The 21,870-nt window shown below is 36.2% G+C and overlaps 1 protein-coding gene across 1 annotated transcript in view; it reads right to left on the reverse strand.

Annotated features, from left to right (window-relative positions):
* LOC140148527 (inosine-5'-monophosphate dehydrogenase 2-like) overlaps positions 1 to 21,870 on the reverse strand; it is a 49,992-nt gene that overhangs the window by 4,126 nt on the left and 23,996 nt on the right. Inside the window, 10 exon segments of the mRNA XM_072170516.1 lie at positions 1,700 to 1,783; positions 3,119 to 3,262; positions 3,739 to 3,809; positions 3,811 to 3,884; positions 4,824 to 4,967; positions 8,718 to 8,789; positions 11,612 to 11,707; positions 13,357 to 13,447; positions 14,880 to 15,079; positions 18,856 to 19,053. Coding sequence (XP_072026617.1) covers positions 1,700 to 1,783; positions 3,119 to 3,262; positions 3,739 to 3,809; positions 3,811 to 3,884; positions 4,824 to 4,967; positions 8,718 to 8,789; positions 11,612 to 11,707; positions 13,357 to 13,447; positions 14,880 to 15,079; positions 18,856 to 19,053 — 1,174 coding nt within the window.

Consider the following 21,870-nt stretch of genomic DNA (forward strand, 5'->3'; position numbering starts at 1 on the left):
GTCTCACTGATTTGTTACTAAAATAACTTCACTATGACAAATGCACACTAAAATTTGCACTTTTAATTCTAATATGGGTCAAAATTAGAAAAAATGTGGCCAACAACCGGGCCAAAGGAAGACGAACATTACAACTTTTGGTCAATTTTGTCTCGCTATTTCGAGATAAAATAATGACATTGTACAAATACAGCTATATTCCATTCTCTCTATACACCGTTTAGTATTACGAACATGTTGCATATACTGCATTCATGTTGGTGCACATGTGTTGCATGCCTTATTTACACAGGAATCGTGTGTTTGTGTGTGAGGAGGGGTCATACATTGATTTCTATCGTTCATTGATTTGAAAATAGCACAAATAGGATGTGAAAACATTCATTGAATGTATTCATTAACTGTGCAAGAAGACATGTGTAGAAACCTATGGGTGGGTACAGACAAAAACCTGACTAATATAAAGCTACTATGACAACCGTTTAACATGTCTCTGGAAGAAATATTGAATAAAAACATACTTGTTTGAAAATGACGGAATTGTAATTCTGGAAAGCACCGAGAAGAGAAAATGTTACACACAAATCGTTATTATGCAGCTAAATCAAGGAAAGGATGATGGACATCTTTCACCAATAGTTTATCTTTTCCAGTTTTGGTAAGTTATCTATACTTATTTTTCTATACTATCCAAGGAAAAAATTGTAATAGTACCTGCTGGAAATCCTTTGGAGGATATAGTCATTTCATTTTGACACCAGAAAAATTAAAACCTGGCAAAATGACTGCATATACCTCAAGGGCTGGGTCACCCACCATTGCACAGTATTTTTTGTGGGACCTGACAGCACATCAGACACACCAAATTGCATTCTGAATACAAGAAATGTCATATCAAATAATTTTGATATTTTTTGCTTCCAAAATTTTATTTTAAATAGTGCTCTGAGGCAAGGGATGCCATCCGGATATGACGGGGCAAGGATATGGGAAGAGGTCCGATTTTAGGTGCAGGAGGAAAACCGGAGCACCTGGAGAAAACCAAACTAACATGTAGCACCGTGGGGAATTGAACCCCGGCCACAGTGGTGAGAAGCGAGTGAGAAGACCACCACACTAACCCACCCTCCCTTTATTATTATTATAAATTTTATGGGAAATTATTAAAAATTGACATTTAACCATTTTGTAAATTTTTAGTAATTTGCCGGATTTTTAGTAATCAAACGGACATTCCTCATATTCAGAATGCAATTTGGTGTGTCTGATGTGTTCTCAGGTCCCAGAAAAATACTGTGCAAAGGTGGGTGACCCAGTCAATAAATAATTCTATTAAAATGAAAATTACAGAGCAAGACATATTAAATTAATAAATAATGCTATTAAAAATTTATCTTAATGACAATTAAAGGGTCAGAAATATATACAAATAACTCTATCAAAATTACTCTTTAATGAAAATTATATTTAATGAGTTTGGAATTGTGATTAATTTGTCATTGTCAGATTTGATCTTTTTAAAATGTGTGCGATTCCTGTATGAAAGATGAAGATTGTTTCTGCATTTTTTTATTAAATTAATCATTAGCTGTATACCAAGAAGTTTTGACTTTGCTTGAGGGCAGCATACATAGCTAATGGAAGAAGCCTGAAACTCTCAAAGTGAAGAAATGCTTGGAATCAGAACATAAATACTTACGAGTGTAAACTGTGAACACTGCCTTCCATTTGGGCTGATGGAGTACGTTTCTCAAACCGGACTTCTCCTGAATACATCTTTTCTCTACAAATAATAAAAGACAAATATACTTAATGTTGAATCCTACTAACTATATAATAGTCTGTCTCAAGTTAAGAGATGCCATGTTGGATTTTGTAGTGGCAAGATTTTAATTGCGCATGCTAACCTTTATCACATACGCGTGGAAGGGCGATTTATCACACATGCGTGGAAGGGCGATTTGTCCGTACGCAGGCAATACAACCACGTAAACACACTGATTTGAGTCTGCCAATGCAAAATTCAACATGGCGTTATATTCAACTTGTGACACACTACAACATATTGGTACAATACTGCATGTTTCTTCTCAATAACATTTTTTATGCAGAAAAGATATATAAACATACATTTCATCTTGTCAATCCGAGTGATGTTTTTTAATCAAACTTCTGTGCATCAACAGAAGGCGCACTAGTCAAGTATATGATCCACTTCTGGATGCATTACTAGCACCCTCTGTTGGTGTACAGAAGTTATATCTAAAAAGATCACCCTGATGTTGGCCATCTCCATGATGGTCAAAACTGTCAGGTTAGTAAATAATCTTCTGATTTTGACAAAATTGCCTATGGAATTATACTCCATGATCCTCTTCAAGAAGATGCTCACTATTAAGTTGCATATATATTTATGACCTTTTAGTTCAGTGATCATGTTCTACACTTTGTAATCAAAATATAAAGAAGTAACAATTTAACAAACTATATATTGTTTTTGAAAGGCAAATGACAATGGGTTATTCCAGTTGAGATCCATAGACCTCCTATAAAAATAAATTTTGGATTTATAAAGCGCCTTTCTCCAGATCTTAGAGGACTCAAAGCGCTGTAATTTCGCTGCAATGATGAATCATCACAATCAGATCGCATCAACTAGGTTGCTGCCGAACGGCGCACACCTATCCACATTTAGATTGTAACATCCACCAATTATCTGTGCAGCTCACCAAATTCCATTGGGTGAAGGAAGTTTTTGATAACCAAACAACTAATCACCGATTTTTGCGATACAGGAAGAAACCGGAGATCCCGGAGAAAACCTGCGAGAGCGAGCATGGAATCGGGATAAACCAAGTGCACATGAGTCCTTGGGCGCGCCGGGCTTGAACCCGGGACCTCAGTGGTGCAAAGCGAGGGAATTACCGCTGCGCTAACTCACCCTCCCTGGAAGGCAAGACATTGATCTCCCTCACTATATTTCAAATGAAGTCACCCATTCAGGTAACCCCATTTGAAATGCATACTCCCAGTGTAGAAGATAAAGGTATTAATGTCTTCCATAGGGGGTGTATGGATTTCAACTGTAATAGCCCAATTCTCTCCTGCAGCAACCAACCTTAGTTCAGTTAGACTTCTTGCTCCTATATCTTGGCAGCCATGTTGGATGCCAGCTATCAGGTACGGTACAAATTTATGGACGGAACCTTTGTCTACGATGGACCCAGACACTCCTTGTGCTACCTTTAACTTGTCATGCTCACTAGAAACAACAAAATTTGTAACAAAGATAACTATAACATATAATCATGATCTAGCTATCTTAAGATTTGAAGCTATCATCGAAATGATCAAACCTCATAATATCTCGGACCAATATTCTACACAAATATCATTTCAAACATCTCTATTATAGAACGTTTGCAACAGGCAAATGCAACATGCATTTATTACCTACACAGGAAATGCACAATAAACAATGCTGCATTGCAGATGAATACCATCATATTGGGTACAGGGATTATGCACCCCCCCAAAAAAAAACATGAAAAGAAATTTTCATTGAAAAATTTGCCAAGAAATGTGATCCCTCAATCAAAATGAATACCATCCCAATCAGGCCCTATTAGATAATTCATGCATGCCTCTGTATTGATCACTTGATAGCAAAATTGTGCGATTTTCAAGATGTCTTGGGGATACAAGCATGTCATCCCTTTTAACTACCTCTCGTTTTACCTGAAATATCTGCTTGCGCTAGCTTTGTTTTTCTCCATGGCATCTAGTGAACCCATGCCTCGATATTTTTTTGAGTCTGACACCGTCTGAGAAGAAATATTCACCAGGCGCCTCTGTAGTACCTGCGAGTAAGCTGCCCATCATGCCTGCAAAGGTATCAAATCACATCATGGTGAATTCATTTGATGCTACCCGCGAATTTCACAATCGGTCCATGATCGTATTTCAAAAGGAGAAAATGTGGGCCAGGCGAGAATACGGATCAAACCTGTGACAAACCAATCAAAAGATATTATCGGAAATACTAACCAACAGGACACGAGTTGGGCTCACTTCCGCATCACACAGTGTACGCAGGCATTTGTCATGCTGTTTTCATTCAAAGGAAATATGTGTATGTACATCCATATCAAACGATGGACTTGTCGGCTGCTACATGTGTCTCATTTCACACAATAGCTAGGAGTAAATACCAGACTCATCTCAAGTGGAGGTTACTCCAAGTCACATGGTTTAGGAATTACAGAGAACATTCCATAACCACGTGACTTGGGAATGATTTGAAGTGACCTCCACTTGAGATGAGTTTGTTTTTTATTTCTAACTATTATGTGAAATGCGACACAGGTAGCAGCCGACAAGTGCATCGTTTTGATATGGATGTACACATATTTACTTTAAGGTTTGCACGTTGTGGGGGCCAAAAATATGGTACTGGGTAGCAGGAACATTTATACTGAAAATTGATATAAATATTCGTCAGACTAAAACCAGTTACTGGCAAATGTTTAATTTTTTTAAATACTCACCTAGTTTTTTGCCCTTTACAATAAAAACAAAAAATTTGGCCTACAAATTCGAATTTCCTAGTCAGGGGTGTGATTTAAAAGCTTGTGAAATATCCTGAAATTAGTAGAAAATCCTGAAAAACAGCATGAAATTGAGCTAAAATACCACAAAACGGGCTGAAAATCAATAAAATTGAATAAATTTTGACCACAAAAAATTCTGAAATCGTGAAAAATCCTGAAGAATCACACCCGACCTGCTAGCTATTTTGAAACTAATAACATATTTGCTTTTACCTGCCGAAGCTCCCAGAGCTAAACATTTTGTGATATGGCCAACAGTTGTAATTCCCCCATCAGCAATGACGGGTACACCAAAATGTCTAGCGTATTCTGCTACTTTGTATACAGCTGTTCCCTGAGGGCGCCCTACAGCCATGACTGAAATGGAAAATACACACACAACCAAATAAGCATTGTTAACTAATTAATAGTCATCACTGGGCTGCTTGTATAGGAAAATACACATGGATTTAAATAATTGCAAATAATATAAAAAGGTATAAACCGTGCAGTATCCGAAATAAAATTAAGCAGAAATAATTTGAGAATAGTTATATTAGTAGTGCAGTAAAAATTTGTATTACAAATGTGTAGTTTTAGTATCCATAGATTTAGTATTCATAAATTGATGTGTGACGTTAACAATCAGACATAGCCAGGATATAAAAATTGCCTGTCAGTGTCCACAGACCCGATGGCCATTCTGACCTGGGATTTAAGTTACCAGTGACTGTGCCACCATGTGATAGTGCGCCACCACATGCGAATTATGACCATTCATATTCACAATTAAATATCAAAAATACATCAGAAATTGCCTTCTTGTAGACATTTAGATGCTTTCAGGCATTTTTAAGCCTTCCAAGTTTGTGATTCTTCATGCAAAACTTGAGTGTTTACTGGCTGTGCCTTTCTTAACAAAATCATTTCAGATGCTATACAAGGTTAAAAAAAGTGCTGGAACTTTGTATTGTGCTAAAGTTATAACAAGTACTGTGTATTAATTACTTCCAACATTCACATGCTGACAAAACATTAGGCACTTTAATTTTGGGACACAAACTATAACCTACAACCACTTTAACAACATGATTAACATGATGACAGACTTTATGATGGGAATCCATAACACAGAACGACTGAAGAAGTCTGACAAGCCACTCCTGACAAAATTTTGGCAACTTTCTCAATCTGGTAAAATCTTGTTGCCCATTTTAACTACAATGGTTGACTTGCATCCCTCTCATCTTTAAAACTTGTAAAAACATATAGTTTTAAAGATGACTCCTTATTCAGCTGTCCCAAATCTACAGCTTTCGCATAAATGACCGAGTCATCCTCATTTAAATAAATTTCTGTCCTCCATAAGGTACCACAGGAAGATTCACATGATAATACAATAAAACTTGTGATAGGTATGAATGGTTGTGGAATCGATCTAGAGACCTGTCCCTCTTGTCATCTTAAGTTATCTTAGAACTGTCCTCCAGCATGGCTGCCATTTCAATTGTTATACCGTTCCAGTTGGTTTATTGCATACACTCTATAAGTATACCTGCAAGTAACCTGTATAGTAACTAAATTGCCTTTTATGACAAAGGGAGGATTTTAAAGCCATATTATAACATTTGCTGAGGAGAACGCTCTCAAAAAATGTTTAAATTCAGGTTTTTGCACGATTGTAATGTACTTTAGTAAACAAAGATTCTCTGCAAAAATCAAGACTTCAGGTGCTGTAGTTTTGTCAAAATTCGAGATTTTGAATAAACCGCCGGAACCGGCGTTTTATTATTACGATGGAAATATTAGTCGAACGCGTATTCGATGTCAACACAGTACTACGTACACGGCGTGCGTGACACACACACATGCCAGAGGATCGTACCATATTACAACCGCCGAGTAACATGCATTGGCGCTAGTAGTAAATTCCAATTTTCTTTGCTTTACCTCACTTGTTCGGCTCAAAATTAAAAGGGACATATCTGACAGTAAATGCTAACATTTTATTGAAAATGAATACTAATCTATTTTTAAAGAAATGTTATAATATGACTTTAATTGATCCGTGCCTCCAGGGGGATGTTTGGGGATTTGTGGTTGGGCATTCACAACAGGATGTATGTTTAGCAAGCCTGGCTGGAGTATACATGTAAGTGCATCCCTTAGCTTCTTATATAATTATGGGCTTTGACATTTTACTCGCTATAGAGGCCCTGCATGAAATTATCGATTGGCTCCAAACAAAGGATTTGTACCGGTGTCCTTCACCGTAGTTATGGCGGAGTGCAGTCCATTCAATCAAATGTTGTCATCAACCTATTTGATCGTAGTGCAGGGTTATGTGTGTGGGACGAACTATCACGGTAGATTGCAATCATGCTTTTGTTGAATGCATTTGAGTAGTCCGCCATATTTACGGGATGATACGTCACATGCAAGGCCTCTATTGGTTCCATGAGCATCCTCTTCCATCATCCGACTACAACACTAAAGGGCTGTGCAATGAGGGTAAAATTGGGGGGGGGGGCAATTTTTGACAGGTCAAAAGGGGGGGGGGGCAAGCATTTTTGGGCACACATTTACAGGGTATCTTTAAATAACATACAGCTTAGGAAAACAGTACAGAAACATTCATAGATGCAAAATTCCCTGCTTGCTACATTCACATAATATATCTAGACCATTTTAGGTTCAGAAATTGGGAACCCAAAAATATGCCATGTGCAAAGCTGGGGGCGAAAATATTCTAGCATGCCAAGAGGGGGGGGGAACAGTTTTTGGCAGGCTGAGAAGGTGGGGGAAGCAATTTTTGGCACATTGTTTAGCAATTTTACCCCTTCCCATCCTGTAGGGGTTCATAATTATTGTATAGCCCCTAACTTCCAAGCACTAAGTACATAAATGTGGTATTCTCTTAATGCTTTTTACCCAGTCTTAAAGCGCTGCAGTTTTTGGAGAATATGACAATCAGGGCACATATAACATCATATCCAAACCGCACCAGGATTAGGACAGTTAGGAGTTAACACATTAATCTTTTCGAACCGACTGGGAGATCAGATATGTGTTCAGGTATGGTTGGCTGCACACAGGACTTGCCTAATTACCAATGCACCATGGGGAGAGTGGAAGTCTGATTTTAATCTACAAATGTTGCCAATTAAATTCAGACTTTTTTCGTAAGTCAATACCCAGCAAATAAATCACTGCTGGGAATCCAACCTGGGACCTCATGTCAGGAGTACTCTAACTACTAGGCCATGCTCATACTAGGGAAGGGTCAATGATAATGGGGATAGTGAGCACAAAAATATTTAACACATGCACACACTTTTCACTATTTGAATTATTATGAGGAATCTTTCCTTAATCTTTTTTAAAACATTCTTTTAAGGTTTAAAAGGAAACTAACATTAATTCTATAAAATTCCCCTAAATCACTGATAATAATTATGCTTACATAGATCAGACAATTCTAGTATCCATAAATTTCGATTAGAGTTCTCCTTTTTTTCTGACTACACAGCACCATATGTATATAACGAAAGGTGCAAATGATACCGTACCAAACTGGATTTGAAAAATTATAATTCAGCCGGTGGTAATCATGGAGCTAACAATCTGTCCAATACGCGGATTTAGGGTTTCTCTACCGAAGTCGATATGTGCCGAAATTCCTTCCCACAATGCAGTAAGCGTTTTACATTAACAATAGATACAGTTCGGAGGTTAATCAATATTCTTTGTTATGCAAACACGATATTGCATTGTGGGAAGGAATTTCGCACAAATTGACTTCCGTAGAAAAACCCTAAACCGCAGATTCACACAAGACATCCCAAAATACAAAATAAATAAGTTGTAAATAATTGTTCCATTCAAATAAAAAGAAGAATATGAGGAAGAGAGAGCTTACTCACTAGGAAGTGACCTATAATGCATCTAGTAATACATGTTCACTGAAAGCACATGTGCAAATATTTCACATTTTACTACAATGGCATGCAACTGCACAAAAAACTACAACCACCAATAACATATTTCTTCGTGCAGATGACGACGACGACGGGTGCAGAAGTTTGTCCCCCAACAATAGTTTTGCATTGTGTTTCCATGGAAACTTACAAGTGCTTGTGTGCTCCCCTTCCCCATCCTTCTTTTTACGTTTGGCGCTCTTTGGAGATGGTTTAACAACCACTGCAAACCACCACACAACACCACCAGAAATATGTGCATGGGAGTTAAGAAGAGCAATATAAAAAACAAAGAGTTGACACAGTTTTATGTTGATTGATGCAACAATAACAATCATGAGTTAAGACTTTATTGGAAGTTATAGTTCTTGAACACACCAAACAGTTTAACTATGTTACATTAACTGTTATCGATAGTGAAGATGACATGACACCCTTTTTTCATGCCTTATTATGTATAGAGGCCGTCAGTGTGACGTCACAGTGGCCATCTTGTGGGTACTGGTAAACTCTGTTCAAAGTTTCAGGGCATGAACAACAGGTGAATTGGGTATAGAGCAATACTAGAAGTCTGTCAATCATATCAAGCAAGTGAATGAGGAGCTCATGGGTGCGAATCATGTATGGTCATTTTCACGGTAAAGGGTGTAACTTTGGATTTTTAACATTTTATTCCGTAGTGTTCTAATAAAGCCACAGAATTCCATGATTTTTGGCCACATAAGTCATCTAGTAAGCAGCTACCTTGGGTAGCATAATCAGCTTTGGGAGTTACTGCGTTCAGTTTTAGCAGGCTTAAATGTACTTAATATTGCCATTTTGAAAAACTATAAAAAACAGTAACATTTTGTAAAACCCTGTGTTTTCTTCAGTTAGTTCATGGATAATTTTTCTTATCCTGAAAGTACAGTCATATGTTCAGTAAACACTGCCACATTAGATTTAATTGTGAACAGCCCTGTATTTTTGAGAACCGGACTTGATATTTGTCGTTTCGAGGCTTCATTTTCCGTTAACAATTGTTAACAAACTTTGTGGGTGTAGCTTTGGTTCATAATTCTTGGTTATTTCTTCACTTCTTCCTGATTCATAACAGTTGTTATCTTAACTTGAAATGGGTAACAAAAATTAGTCGATTTGCAAGCTTTTAAATTTTTATAAAATCTTGACTTCAAAGAGCCGTTTTCCGTTAACTTTTTGAAGCCTCCGAAACAAACTGTTCAGCAAGCTTGTGCAAATATAAATAAAAGAGCTCATCCAATCTATTTATCAAAATGTAGCAAAGTAGATCCTCAAGTCACATGTTTTTAAATCGTGGAGATATATATCACCGTTTGAAAATGGGACCCAATACAAACTTTCCGTTAACAATTGAAGCCTCCGAAACAAATGAAGCCTCCGAAACAACAATAAGATTAATTATCATCTATGCATATCTAAATTGGTGTGTTTCATAATGATATCTGCATTGTAATTATTACTTGATATGTGCAGAATGTCATAAAAAAAAAAAAAATTTGACATTATGGTTAATGTTTGAAAAATATACTGATACCCAAAAAGCCTGTTTCGGAGGCTTCACATGCAAAAAACACCATACTTAACAAATGGGTGAAAAAGTTAACATGTGATAAATCTACAATATCTGCCGCATAGAATCATTGATTCAATAAACACAAGAAAATAACAGCTTAGATGATCCCAACACTGTTGTTTTCAAAAAAACTACTTCTGCAATGTTTAACAATTGTTAACATGAAACAATTGTTAAAGCCTCCGAAACAAAAAAAAATGACTTGCTGTGATAATTTAATTTTTGTCACAACTGAAATTCAATACTTAAAAGCAAAGCATGAAAATTGGTAATTGTGATATTTTTTACCTATTTCTTTATGTCAACTTGTAGTAGTTAGCCAAATATGTTACTTTTATGATCACCTGTGTTGTTAACTGAAGCCTCCGAAACACAAATCGCTTGAATTGCCAATTCTAAAAAATAACTCCAATTTCTGTGAAACTTGGCTGGGAGGTTCCTTTCATCAAGTAGTATTTGTACATGAAGTTAGACATTCAAATTATTTTAGGAACCCAATTAAAACTTTAAAAATATGTTTAAGGTTTGGAAATTTCCATTGTAAATGACACTTGATGTTAAAAATTTTCAAAACTGCAATTACAAACATAGCAAAACATGGTACAAAATTTAACTTATATCTGTTGACTTACTTTGGAATGGGATTTCACATGTATTCCAGCTTTCATGTCATAATTTTCTGAGGTTATGTAAAATACATTTTTTCTTAGATTTTAACCAAAATGTTAAGGAAATGTCAAATTTTTTATTAGAAATCAAAAGGTTTAAGCCTTGAAACATTATTTTACAGGAATTTAAGTTGCTTCTATGCATGATTTCAGTAAACAGAAACATATTTAAGTGGTTTGAAATTTTGACCCTAAAAATCAAAAGTTACACCCTTTACTGTGAAAATGACCGTATACAAACACTATTGTCATGAGTCACACTTGAAAAATGCTGACGGCCTCTATTGTGTGTACCAATTGAGTCTGGGTAAAGTCCTATATAACTGTATTTATAGCCGAAGGCTCATTTACTGTTAAGCAAATTTCTGTAAGCAGCACAAATTTGAAAAATGCATTATGCTAATGAATTCACAGCACTGGTGAAATTCTAAACCATACCATGTTTATCTGTTACTCAATACCATCTCACAAATCACATAATTTGCTACAATTCTGTGTCATTACTGACATATGTTTATTTTGGAAGCATGGCACACAGCTAGTAGAGCATTCTAAATGCTTTAATTCTGAAGGAACATAGATGTATGTGATAGTTCAATAAAAAGAAAAGCCTTATCATGAGACCTGTAACTTTTTCAATGACCAAACTACAATTGTGCTTCACTTTGAGGAATGGATTACGCAAAATTCCCCCCTCACACAATAGTTATAAACACTGCAAACTTGGTTAGTCACACAGTTAACTAGGGTTAGCTAACTAGCTAGACAGCCTATAATACCTACCTTCTTGTGTGATGCATATAGAGCCACTTCCCATCCCCACACGTAATGCATCAGCACCTGCATCAATCAGGTTCTTGGCTTGTCCCGCTGTTACAACTGAAAACAAAAGAAACAGTGATATAAGTAGTTTTGTGTCCTCTTTTTGTTTGCAAATTACCCAATGGCGATAAAACTTGCAATGTGTATACTTCTGCCAACATCTGCCAGTGGTAACACATGAGTGTGTCAGTGTGGAAGGGTTGACTAGAATACAATTTACATAACAGTGGACACCCAGGAACAGTGGCTGTCCTTGGTTCCATTCTCTACCAGCTTATTGCAAAAAAACATAAAAAATCCATGTAAGACATTTTCTCATTTGCCAGCATTTCAAGTGGGTCCAAGGTTTGGCGGCGAGTTACAGGTCCACAAAGTCATCGTTTAGATTAAAAAACTGCAACAGAGGACCAGTAAGTTCTTGTTTGTGAGTGCCGGGTGGGTGAGTGGGGGCGTTTGCAAACAGATGCAAATGTGGACACACATGAAATCGAGTATAACAGCGGAAACACAAACCGTGGATATCCCCGGTTCATAGATGGTGCTTTAGATGTAAAATGCCTTAAGGGCTAGGGTATGAACGTTTGGACAGTATTTATTTTGGGACATTAGAGCACATCAGACATGTCGAATTGCATTCTGAATCTGAAGAATGTCATTCTGATATCAAATAATTTTGATTTTTGAAATTCGCAATTTAATACACATTTTATGGCAAATCATTAAAATTGATATTTTGATATTTAACAGTACTTGAAGTAAACTTTATAAATCTGATGATTTATACTTAAAGTGTATGTAGGTGGGATGAAAAACCGACGATCAATTGAAATTTTGACCTTTCATATTGAAGATATGGATTTTTTCCCCAAAACACCAAAAAAAAATTAGGTCTTTTTGGGAAAAAAATCCATATCTTCAATATGAAAGGTCACAATTTTCAATTGACCGTCGGCTTTTCCACCCTGCTACATACACTTTAAGAATATATCATTACATTTATATAATTTACTTCGAGGACTGTTATATATCAAAAATTTGAAAAATATCAAATTTTTATAATTTGTCATAAAATTTGTATTATATGGTGATTTTCAAAAAATGAAAATTATTTGATATCAGAAAGACATGCTTCGTATTCAGAATGCAATTCGATAGGTCTGAGGTGCTCTCATGTCCCACAAAAAAAATACTGTCGAAAAGCAATAAACGCGCATTTTAGATCCCTTAAGGATGATGATTGCACTTGCCGGTGTACATAGTCCACATTTAGATAGTCAAAACTTAACTACATCCACAGTAAGGCAAAAACCCCTTGAAACATGTATCCATGGTTGGATACACATTGTTGGTTCGATTCAAGTTTGATAGTGACATCAATGCATTTTTGCAGTTAGTAAAGTGTGCTGAGGCTTGTGGATCAACGTCTAGGCGTTGTGCCTGTGCGTAACGCACTATAAATCACTGTGCCTTTTTTTTAATTTTTTAAACCGCATGTGTTTCAACTAACTGCCTCTGTATGTGTGTGTTTACACTCTCCGCGATCACCCCTACACACATAATTCGATACTGCGACCAGCAAAATATGCACATACTTCAGTACTGAACTTGAGGCGAACCAAAGAATAGTAAAAACTCATGTGAATCCCATCCTCGTTTACCGCTTACACATAGGGGATGTGTGTGTGTCTGCATATTATAATACTCACCATTGCCAGCGATGACTTGTAGTTCTGGATGGTTCCGTTTAATATATCTGATCATGTTGACTTGGTATACTGAGTTACCTTGTGATGAGTCCTATAAATACACAGAATGACAAAAGATCCAAAACAGGTTCTAAATTATTAATAATGTAACTTATTAACAATTTCCCTGATTAGCATTAACCTCAGGTGGATAATAATTAGACACATGATTGATTAAATAACCATATGCAAATATTTATATTATATACCATAATTGCAAATTCACAATCTTGGTATAATATACAGTGGCGGCACCAGGAATTTTTTTCGGGGGGGGGGGGGGATTGGGGGGGCAAAGGGAATTTCTGGGGGGCAAAATCGACAAATTGCCGTAAAAAGCGGAAATTTACGTAATTTGGGGGGTTTTGCCTCAAAACTGGGGGGGGGGGGCAACAAAAAAATTGGGGGGCAAATGCCCCAGCTATGCCGCCACTGATAATATATCTCATGTACAAAGGCATCTTTTGTATTTCCATCCACTCCGTAAAATTCTTTGTTAACCTCTTCTATTAAATATTAATACCAATTTCAGCTAATTGAAGTAATTAATCTTCCTCAACGGACAAGTAATCATATCCACAGTTAATTTGAATGACAGGGTAATTTAATTCCCATCACACAGTCATACATCCATTGTCAATGTCAAATTAAAAAGAATGAAAACAGTTATTTACAGCGCACTTAGGAATGCAATATTTGCTCACGTCATTATTATTGTCATCAAAGCAACGACAGCATCACTACCTACTCACCAATACATTCACATCAACACCAGCTTGGAAAAAATTTGGATCAAGAATCATTTTTTTGGTATTTTCTCCAAAACTGAGCAAAAACTTGAACAAATTTGACCTCATAAATGGATTTGTCAAGTCTTTGAGATTCCAAATATGAATACTTTTATATACTTTAGACCAACAATTTAGAAGTTATGAGGCCAAAAAGTTTCCATAATTCCAGGGTTAAGACCAACCTTAACAACCTACTCACCAATTATAACCACATTTACACCAGTCTGGACCAAAAGCTCTGGTCTCACTGTGCCATCTTTTTTTTGTTCCTATGGCAGCACCAACCACTAGCTGCTAATAAAACCCTAATGTGCTATCTTCAGTAGATAGCACTAAACAATATTTAATTAACAACCTACTCACCAATATAACCAAATCTACACCAGCCTGGATCAAGACCATCTAGTCTCTCTTTGTTACATTCTCTTGTTGTCATGGCAGCACCAACCAAAAGCTGCTCATTTAACCCCAATATGCTATCTACAGTTGATAGCACAAAACAATGTTTGACAACCTACTTGCCAATACAACCACATCTACACCAGCCTGGACCAAGAGCATCTCGTCTCTCTTTGTCATCTTCTTTTGTTGGTGTCATGGCAGCACCAACCAAAGCTAAACCAAACCAAGCTACTAATCTAACCCCAATATGCTATCTTCAGTAAATATTTAACGATAACACCACCTACTCACCAATACAACTACATCTACACCAGCCTGGACCAGGAGCTCTAGCCTGTCTTTGTCATCTTCTCTTGTTCCTATGGCAGCACCAACCAACAGCTGCTTGCTGGCATCTTTGGAGGCTAGTGGGTAATCCCTATGTTTCTTTAAATCTGTTCTTGATATTAGCGAGACTAGTTCATCTTTGTCGTTTACTATAGGTAGTTTGCCTGAAATAGATAAAAAACAAGCATCAAAATTAAGTTGACTTCAAAACTTAGTTACAAAATGTATACAAATCTAGTCTCTGAACTGAATGTATACTCTGATGTCACATCATCATCACATTGAAGTTCTTTCTACGGTATTGTGAGATGAAATAGAAGTACCCTCCATGTGGGCACTCAATCTCAACCTAATTTCTAAACAGCCGATCCAAAGAGCTGTGGTATCGGAACCAGGTAGAACAAAACTCTTGCGATGAGAAATTTTCATCTCAGTTTGCACAAATCCAGCTCAAATTGCATTGAAGCCACAATATCACCATCATGCATATTGAGCATTCATCAAGCATAACCTGGATAAAACTTTTATCTCCAACTGGATAAGATTGGAAAATTCTTCTATAGTGTGTGTCTTTTCTTGAATTGAGAGTAATGCCACATGGATTTCGCAGTGGCATATATGAATTGTGCACTACCTTAAACCCGCGGGACATATACACACACGTAGAAGGGCGATTTGTTTGTATGCTGGCAACGCAAATCTGCCACTGCGAAATCCAACAGGCATTACTCTTGACTTGAGACGAGACACAATATAGATGCGCAATCAAGAGGAATTCAATGGGCTTTTACATGTAGTACTGGCAACATCTGACAAAGCTTTGAAGATTGTTTCACAGACTTCTTGATCAGCAATCAATGGGACTGTTGACTTTAGCTATATTGGTACTTGGGTTTTGTGCAAGACGTATCAAAACTTTTCACAAATTTGTCAATGGCAAACGGATGAAAATGAGTGAAAGTATCTGAATAAACAAGTTTATGCAATATCATTAATTACATCAAAAGAAAACTTTGAAGTGCAGATTGATACCGACTGTCCGCTAAATACATATATGATGTCAGCATAAGACAATGCAAGGGCTTCCTTACTCCTTATAATGTTTTGATTAATGGTTTTAATGGTTAAGAATTTTAACAACCAGAGCGACATGGTTTCTCTAGCTCTCCAGCTGACCACCCACGTGATGTACTGATGTTTCAATAATAGCTTGGTCATTCATCCCCCGCTATCAAAAACCCCCACAATGATAATTTGAAAAAAATTAATAGGCCAATTACCTTATGCTTACATCACACAAACAATTTTTTTTTTTTTTCAACCTCCCTCAACAACACAATTAACCATACAATAATACCAATAGTGGAGGTAGGATTAATAAGGTACATCTCCTTTCCTTATAAAGCAGCTATGATCCTGTATTCCACTTGATGGGGGACACTACATGAGGTCCAAAGTGATTGAATAATATTTGCCCCTTTGAATGTTTCATTAATTTTGATCAACAATTCCCAACTACATAAGTGTGGTATCAAATTATTAAATAATAGCTATTCAGGGGAGAGTAATGGAAGTCAACATGGACCTTTTCCAACTTCATTATTTCTGAAGTTTTAGTCCAAAGTATATAAAACTAGACATTTTTGGAATGGAAACAGGTCGAGGAATCCTATGGTAACGTCAGATTTAAACAAAAATGTTTAAGCTGGAGTGAGGGGCTTCAACCAGCTTTTGTGGTTTGCAGTTATTTGGGGGCACGATGGCCAAACTTGCATACATTGTCACCTGACTGTAGTGGGGTGAACTCATCAAATGTAAAACTTTACAGTCTATGATGTATTAGTGAGCTGGCAAAATCTACATGCAGCATCTGCTTCATTCATGTTATAGGCAATGAAACAATAATGCAACCTACTCACTTGATATGCATATTGTGGATGACCAACAAGAATATGTTTGCCTATACATAGCATCTTTTGTACCAAGTACATCAAATCTGGCTGACCGTTCAAGAATTAGAGTCCATTTTAGGTTTTATCACACACATCCACCACAAATGCAGGGACACAGAGAGCGACACATTTCTTAGTAGCACTTCCAACTAAGCTCAGTCCTCAATACATTTAACATTCAGTGGAAAATATACTCCTAGATTTCAGATTCTGAAGAAAAATGTACAACTTAAAGACCCGTTCAGTGATCCCAGCGCAAGTGTAAAAAAATTAAAATTGTTTATAAATTGCTTAAAGGTGAAGGACAAGTCATTCAAATTGTCATTTGGTATTTTTGAAATGACAAATTTAGCAAAAAAACAAAGAAAACAGCAATACTGACGAAGTTGAAGCCTCATTGAAATACATGTAGCTAATTTAGATACTGTCAGTATCTAAATTACAGATTCGTGTAAAATGTCTTATTTTGTCATACACTTCTAGTGCCCGTTTCTATTCATCGTTATGTATTCTTCTCCCGTGCATTATTTTCGCGAACTACCCTTCACAGCCCAAATTATATAAACCTGCACGCTAAACAATGCATTATCTAAAACCTGCACGCTAAACAATAGATTCTAGATAATACGTGCACGCTCAAATACTAGAAATACTACTTTCACATAACCATAAAGTAGAGTTAGGTGGCGCTTTAGACACAGAGATCACATAACTATATAATTGTCTGTTCGATATATATACCAACAAAAAGTACAAATATACATTCTGTGGTGTTAAAATGGTATAGTTACAAACGGTGTTCTATAATAGTGTACAATTACCGAATAGGGGGCAACTCGCTAGACTTGAGTCCAGTCCTCGCCACGGAGTTTAGGATTAGGGTTTAGGGTTGGGATAGGGCAGTCTTGTAATAAGACTAGTAGAGTTGCACCCTTGCAAATATCATTGTCATAAATTATGATTAATGACCTCAAATAAATCAAACATCAAATGAGAATAATCGAGCTTCTATTAATTAAAAAGGGCCAAAAACAGGTGGATCATAATTATACAAGATGACACCATTACAAAATATTCAACATTTTACAAATGAAATACATGTAGGCCTATATCTAAAATAACATAGCCGGGCCCGGGAAACACACACTAGCGCATAATATCATGATCATGCTTTATAATACCATAGGCCTTCAAACACATGTGTTTGAAGGCCTATGATAATACTGAACAAATTGTTAAATCCCAATGTCGTGTGTTTTAATATAAGTAGTTCAAATTATAGAGCTATAAAGTCCAGTTGATATTCACCGTAGTACTAGTCTGACATCTAAATCGATCGTTTCCAACTGGTTCAGTGCTCTCTGTGTTCGAAACCACAATATTAAATGATCACAACATAAAGTCAAGTCAATTAAACCATGCGTGAATAAGTTACCTAAGTATGACGTATGGGCATAATCGATACCATTGATTACAGGGATTGATTTTCTTTACCAGTTAAATGCTACGTAGCTGGTCAATGTCCTGACGGTGTTTTTAAAATGTAAGATATTTTCCCTAATATTAAAACTAATATAATGAATGCAGCAATTAATATTGCCTATTGTTTTAATAGGCCTACACTCAAAGTGTATGACGGATAATGTATCGTGCAAATGCATTCGTCAAGATAATTGCACTTGCCATGGAGTTATTGCATTTAGCTTTCGAGCCTATCGGCTCTCAAGCTAAATGCAATAACTCCACGGCGCGTGCGATTATCTTGACGAATGCATTGCACTCAGTTCATTATCCTTATCTTAAATACACTGCTTTCGGCTGAACCACTCGCAGGCTATGTTAGCACATCCATGTTAATGACAAAGGTACAAAAATCTGAATTTTGATGATTTTTACGATCGTCCGGATGAGCAAATCACTGAATGGGCCTTTAACCCTGTACATCAACAGCACTCCTATATCTGACATTAAAAACTACAATTAGTTACCTTTCTTGGCAGTTTGTAGGAGATTATTAGCTTCTTTGAGTGTGACATTGGCCCTTGCAACCACCAGCTCCTCACGTTTGGTCATGACGGCATGTAGGGGTAGATCATACTTCTCTTGTGGCAAGAAATCTATGTCACGAGCTGTGATGATGCCTAACAGTTTGCTGCCAAGTGCACCAGTTTCTGTTATTGGAATACCTAAAATGTAATAAAAAAGATGATAAAACCAACGATTTCACATATGTGTTCACAATGACTATTTAATTGAATGATAGGAAACCAAATAAGAGGCAGAAGGTCACTTCAATACCCTGACACCATCAAGAGTGATATTGGCTTACAACCAGCAGAGATTCAACATCTGATGAAAGAGTTTAGGCCAGCATACTTCTGATGTTTCCTCCATTCCGCCCACGGACGAATGATGATGATGAATTGAAAATGTAGTAATAGGTTTAGTTTAGTTTAGTTTAGTTTATTATATAAGTTATGTAGTGTTTGGGAATTTTGGGATTAGTCTCAAATCGGCTGCTCTTCAGACACTCAAGCTTAAAAGCTTGAACTTTCCTTGCACTGCAAACAATTACAAATTCAAAGTTTGTTCAAACCCTAGAAACACTAATTCAATGGTGCTATGGTGGGCTCAAATCACCTTTATCAAAGGTAACCTAAGTGAGTGTTTGTATAAATGTGCATGTGAAGGTGCATATTTTTAATGATAGTAACCAGATTGATTGTCACAAGGATTTAAGGTGATTTAATACCCTGATTTTCATCAGTACCCATCTTCTTTTTTTTATTGCAAATTTATAAAGTATATTTATATGTTCATCATCTCATGTCCTGAACTTATAAAATATCTCTACATACAAAGTGGTATTAGACCATTTTAGAAAATCATTTTAGCCCTATATATTTTTTTGTTTACTGTATCCTGGTAACTGAGACGTGTGTTTCATAACAAACCATAATATATTCTATTGAACATGTCCAAGTAGAATACGTTGATGAATAGAATACATTAAATCCTTTGTTATACTATCTATAGAAATATACTCACTAATTATAACACTGAATAAATTAAATAGGCCTAAATAATCTCTTCCACATAGACAATTAATACTACACCATGTATGTATCTTCTATAATATGTTGTTAGGAAAAGAGATTAAAAAGGCTATAAGGTCATCAAAGGTCAGGTTATAGGTCAATTGGTTCAGGTCAAATTCAGGCATCAATTTTGAATACATGTGATAGTCTGTGATATCATACACGTCATAATGAGGCATCAATTTTGATATTTTGTCTGTTACTGGATATATAATTGAAATGTGTGAGGTGGATATACTAAAATACCTTGGGATGTAAATGGTGAGTACACTTTAGATTGCCTAGTTGAGTTGGATTGGGCAAATAAATATAAAATAGTTACCAAAATCACAAAAATGAAGCTTACGGAAAACTACCTAATATGGTGGTATAGGTGACAAAAAATACAATCTTTTTCAACATTGCTGTAGTGTGGTTGTGGTAACCTGTTACCTATGGCTTAATTAAGTTTCAGTAACATAGTGTTGCAAGTTCAAAATACAAAATATAGCTCGACATTGAAAATAGAAGCATTTTAGCCGGTTCGTTTTTTGATAGTTGTGGAGCACCAAGTTCATGAAGTCATAAAAGAAATCAGGGACCACTTATTCCCATTTTACATATATCAACATTATTTCCCTGATGTGTTAGCAACATATATCCAAAATTTTAACGAAATCCGTTGATAGTAAGCTTTCCAAAATGAAGTGAATTTAAATCATCAGTGATGTACCTCCTTTTGGCTTCTATCTTCAAAAGCATGTAAGCTACATTGATACCGATGCCACCAATAAAACGAGAAGATTTGCCCTTCATTTTGCATACCACTTTGTCCAATTTTTTTTGTAATTTCTTCACAAAATGTAAAAAAATGCAAAAAAAAATCAATGGGTGTAGTACCCCCTTAAATGTTTAAACAAATTATTATTAGTTATTAAAACTGTTGTTATAAACACCACTGCAAACATGAAGGAAAGGGAGCTTTTGAGATGGAAGAAAGAAAGCAGCTCTGATAGGCAGAAGAAACGTCACAATATTGAGACCTCAATGATTCTGTTAATCCATTAAAAAGACACAATATTTGAGTTGAGTGTGAAACATCTTGGATGCAACTTGTGATCTTTTATTTTCCAATTGTTGAAACTGTAAATGGACAGGAGGAAAGTTTCAAACACAGCACTGGTGTTTATTACATGTATGAATTCTTTTCAAGATTGTTACAAACATGGATTTTGTGTCAGATTTGATGAATTTGTTACTGGTGTTAATCTTATATTTTCATTAAATGTAGTAAATGTTTGTTTTAAACAATCACTCAACTGGGACAAACCAAAAATAGACCTTCACAGATGGCTTTGATTCAAATGTTATTTTAAATGATAATGGAATGTGTTTTCATTTAGTATGTGTACTGCATCATTTATACAAAAGAAATAAAACAGTGACACACACACACGCAACTGTGGACGTCTGGGCCGTGCATTTAAAAGCTTTTAAGCAATGGATAAATTTGAAGTGAAAATAGTGAATACTTTGTTATGATTATATACAAAGAACTTGACATGTGTGTGTCAGTAGTTGGATAGTAAAAACTTTTAGTAAAAACTTTTTTTACTAAACTAGGGACTTTTGCACATTTTTTTATTACACAGTTCAACTCCCCCCCCCCTAATTGGGGACTTTTTTGGTCTTTTGAGGTATGCAGTTGTAAATCCACTTTTTGGCATACTTAGAATGGGAATTACGCTTTGAAAGTTGTCACAACTGGGGTCCATCCCGGTTGTCATGTCTGTTTGGTGTGATAAACACACACCAAAATGTCCACTATGGGCAGGGCAAACAAAAGCACAACACACACACACAATTTCATGCATTATCCACCACCTGGTCAGTCACATCATGTAAATGTTGGCTTTACTGTTGGTG

Source organism: Amphiura filiformis, chromosome 3, assembly GCF_039555335.1.
Source record: "Amphiura filiformis chromosome 3, Afil_fr2py, whole genome shotgun sequence".
Lineage (NCBI taxonomy): Eukaryota > Metazoa > Echinodermata > Ophiuroidea > Amphilepidida > Amphiuridae > Amphiura > Amphiura filiformis.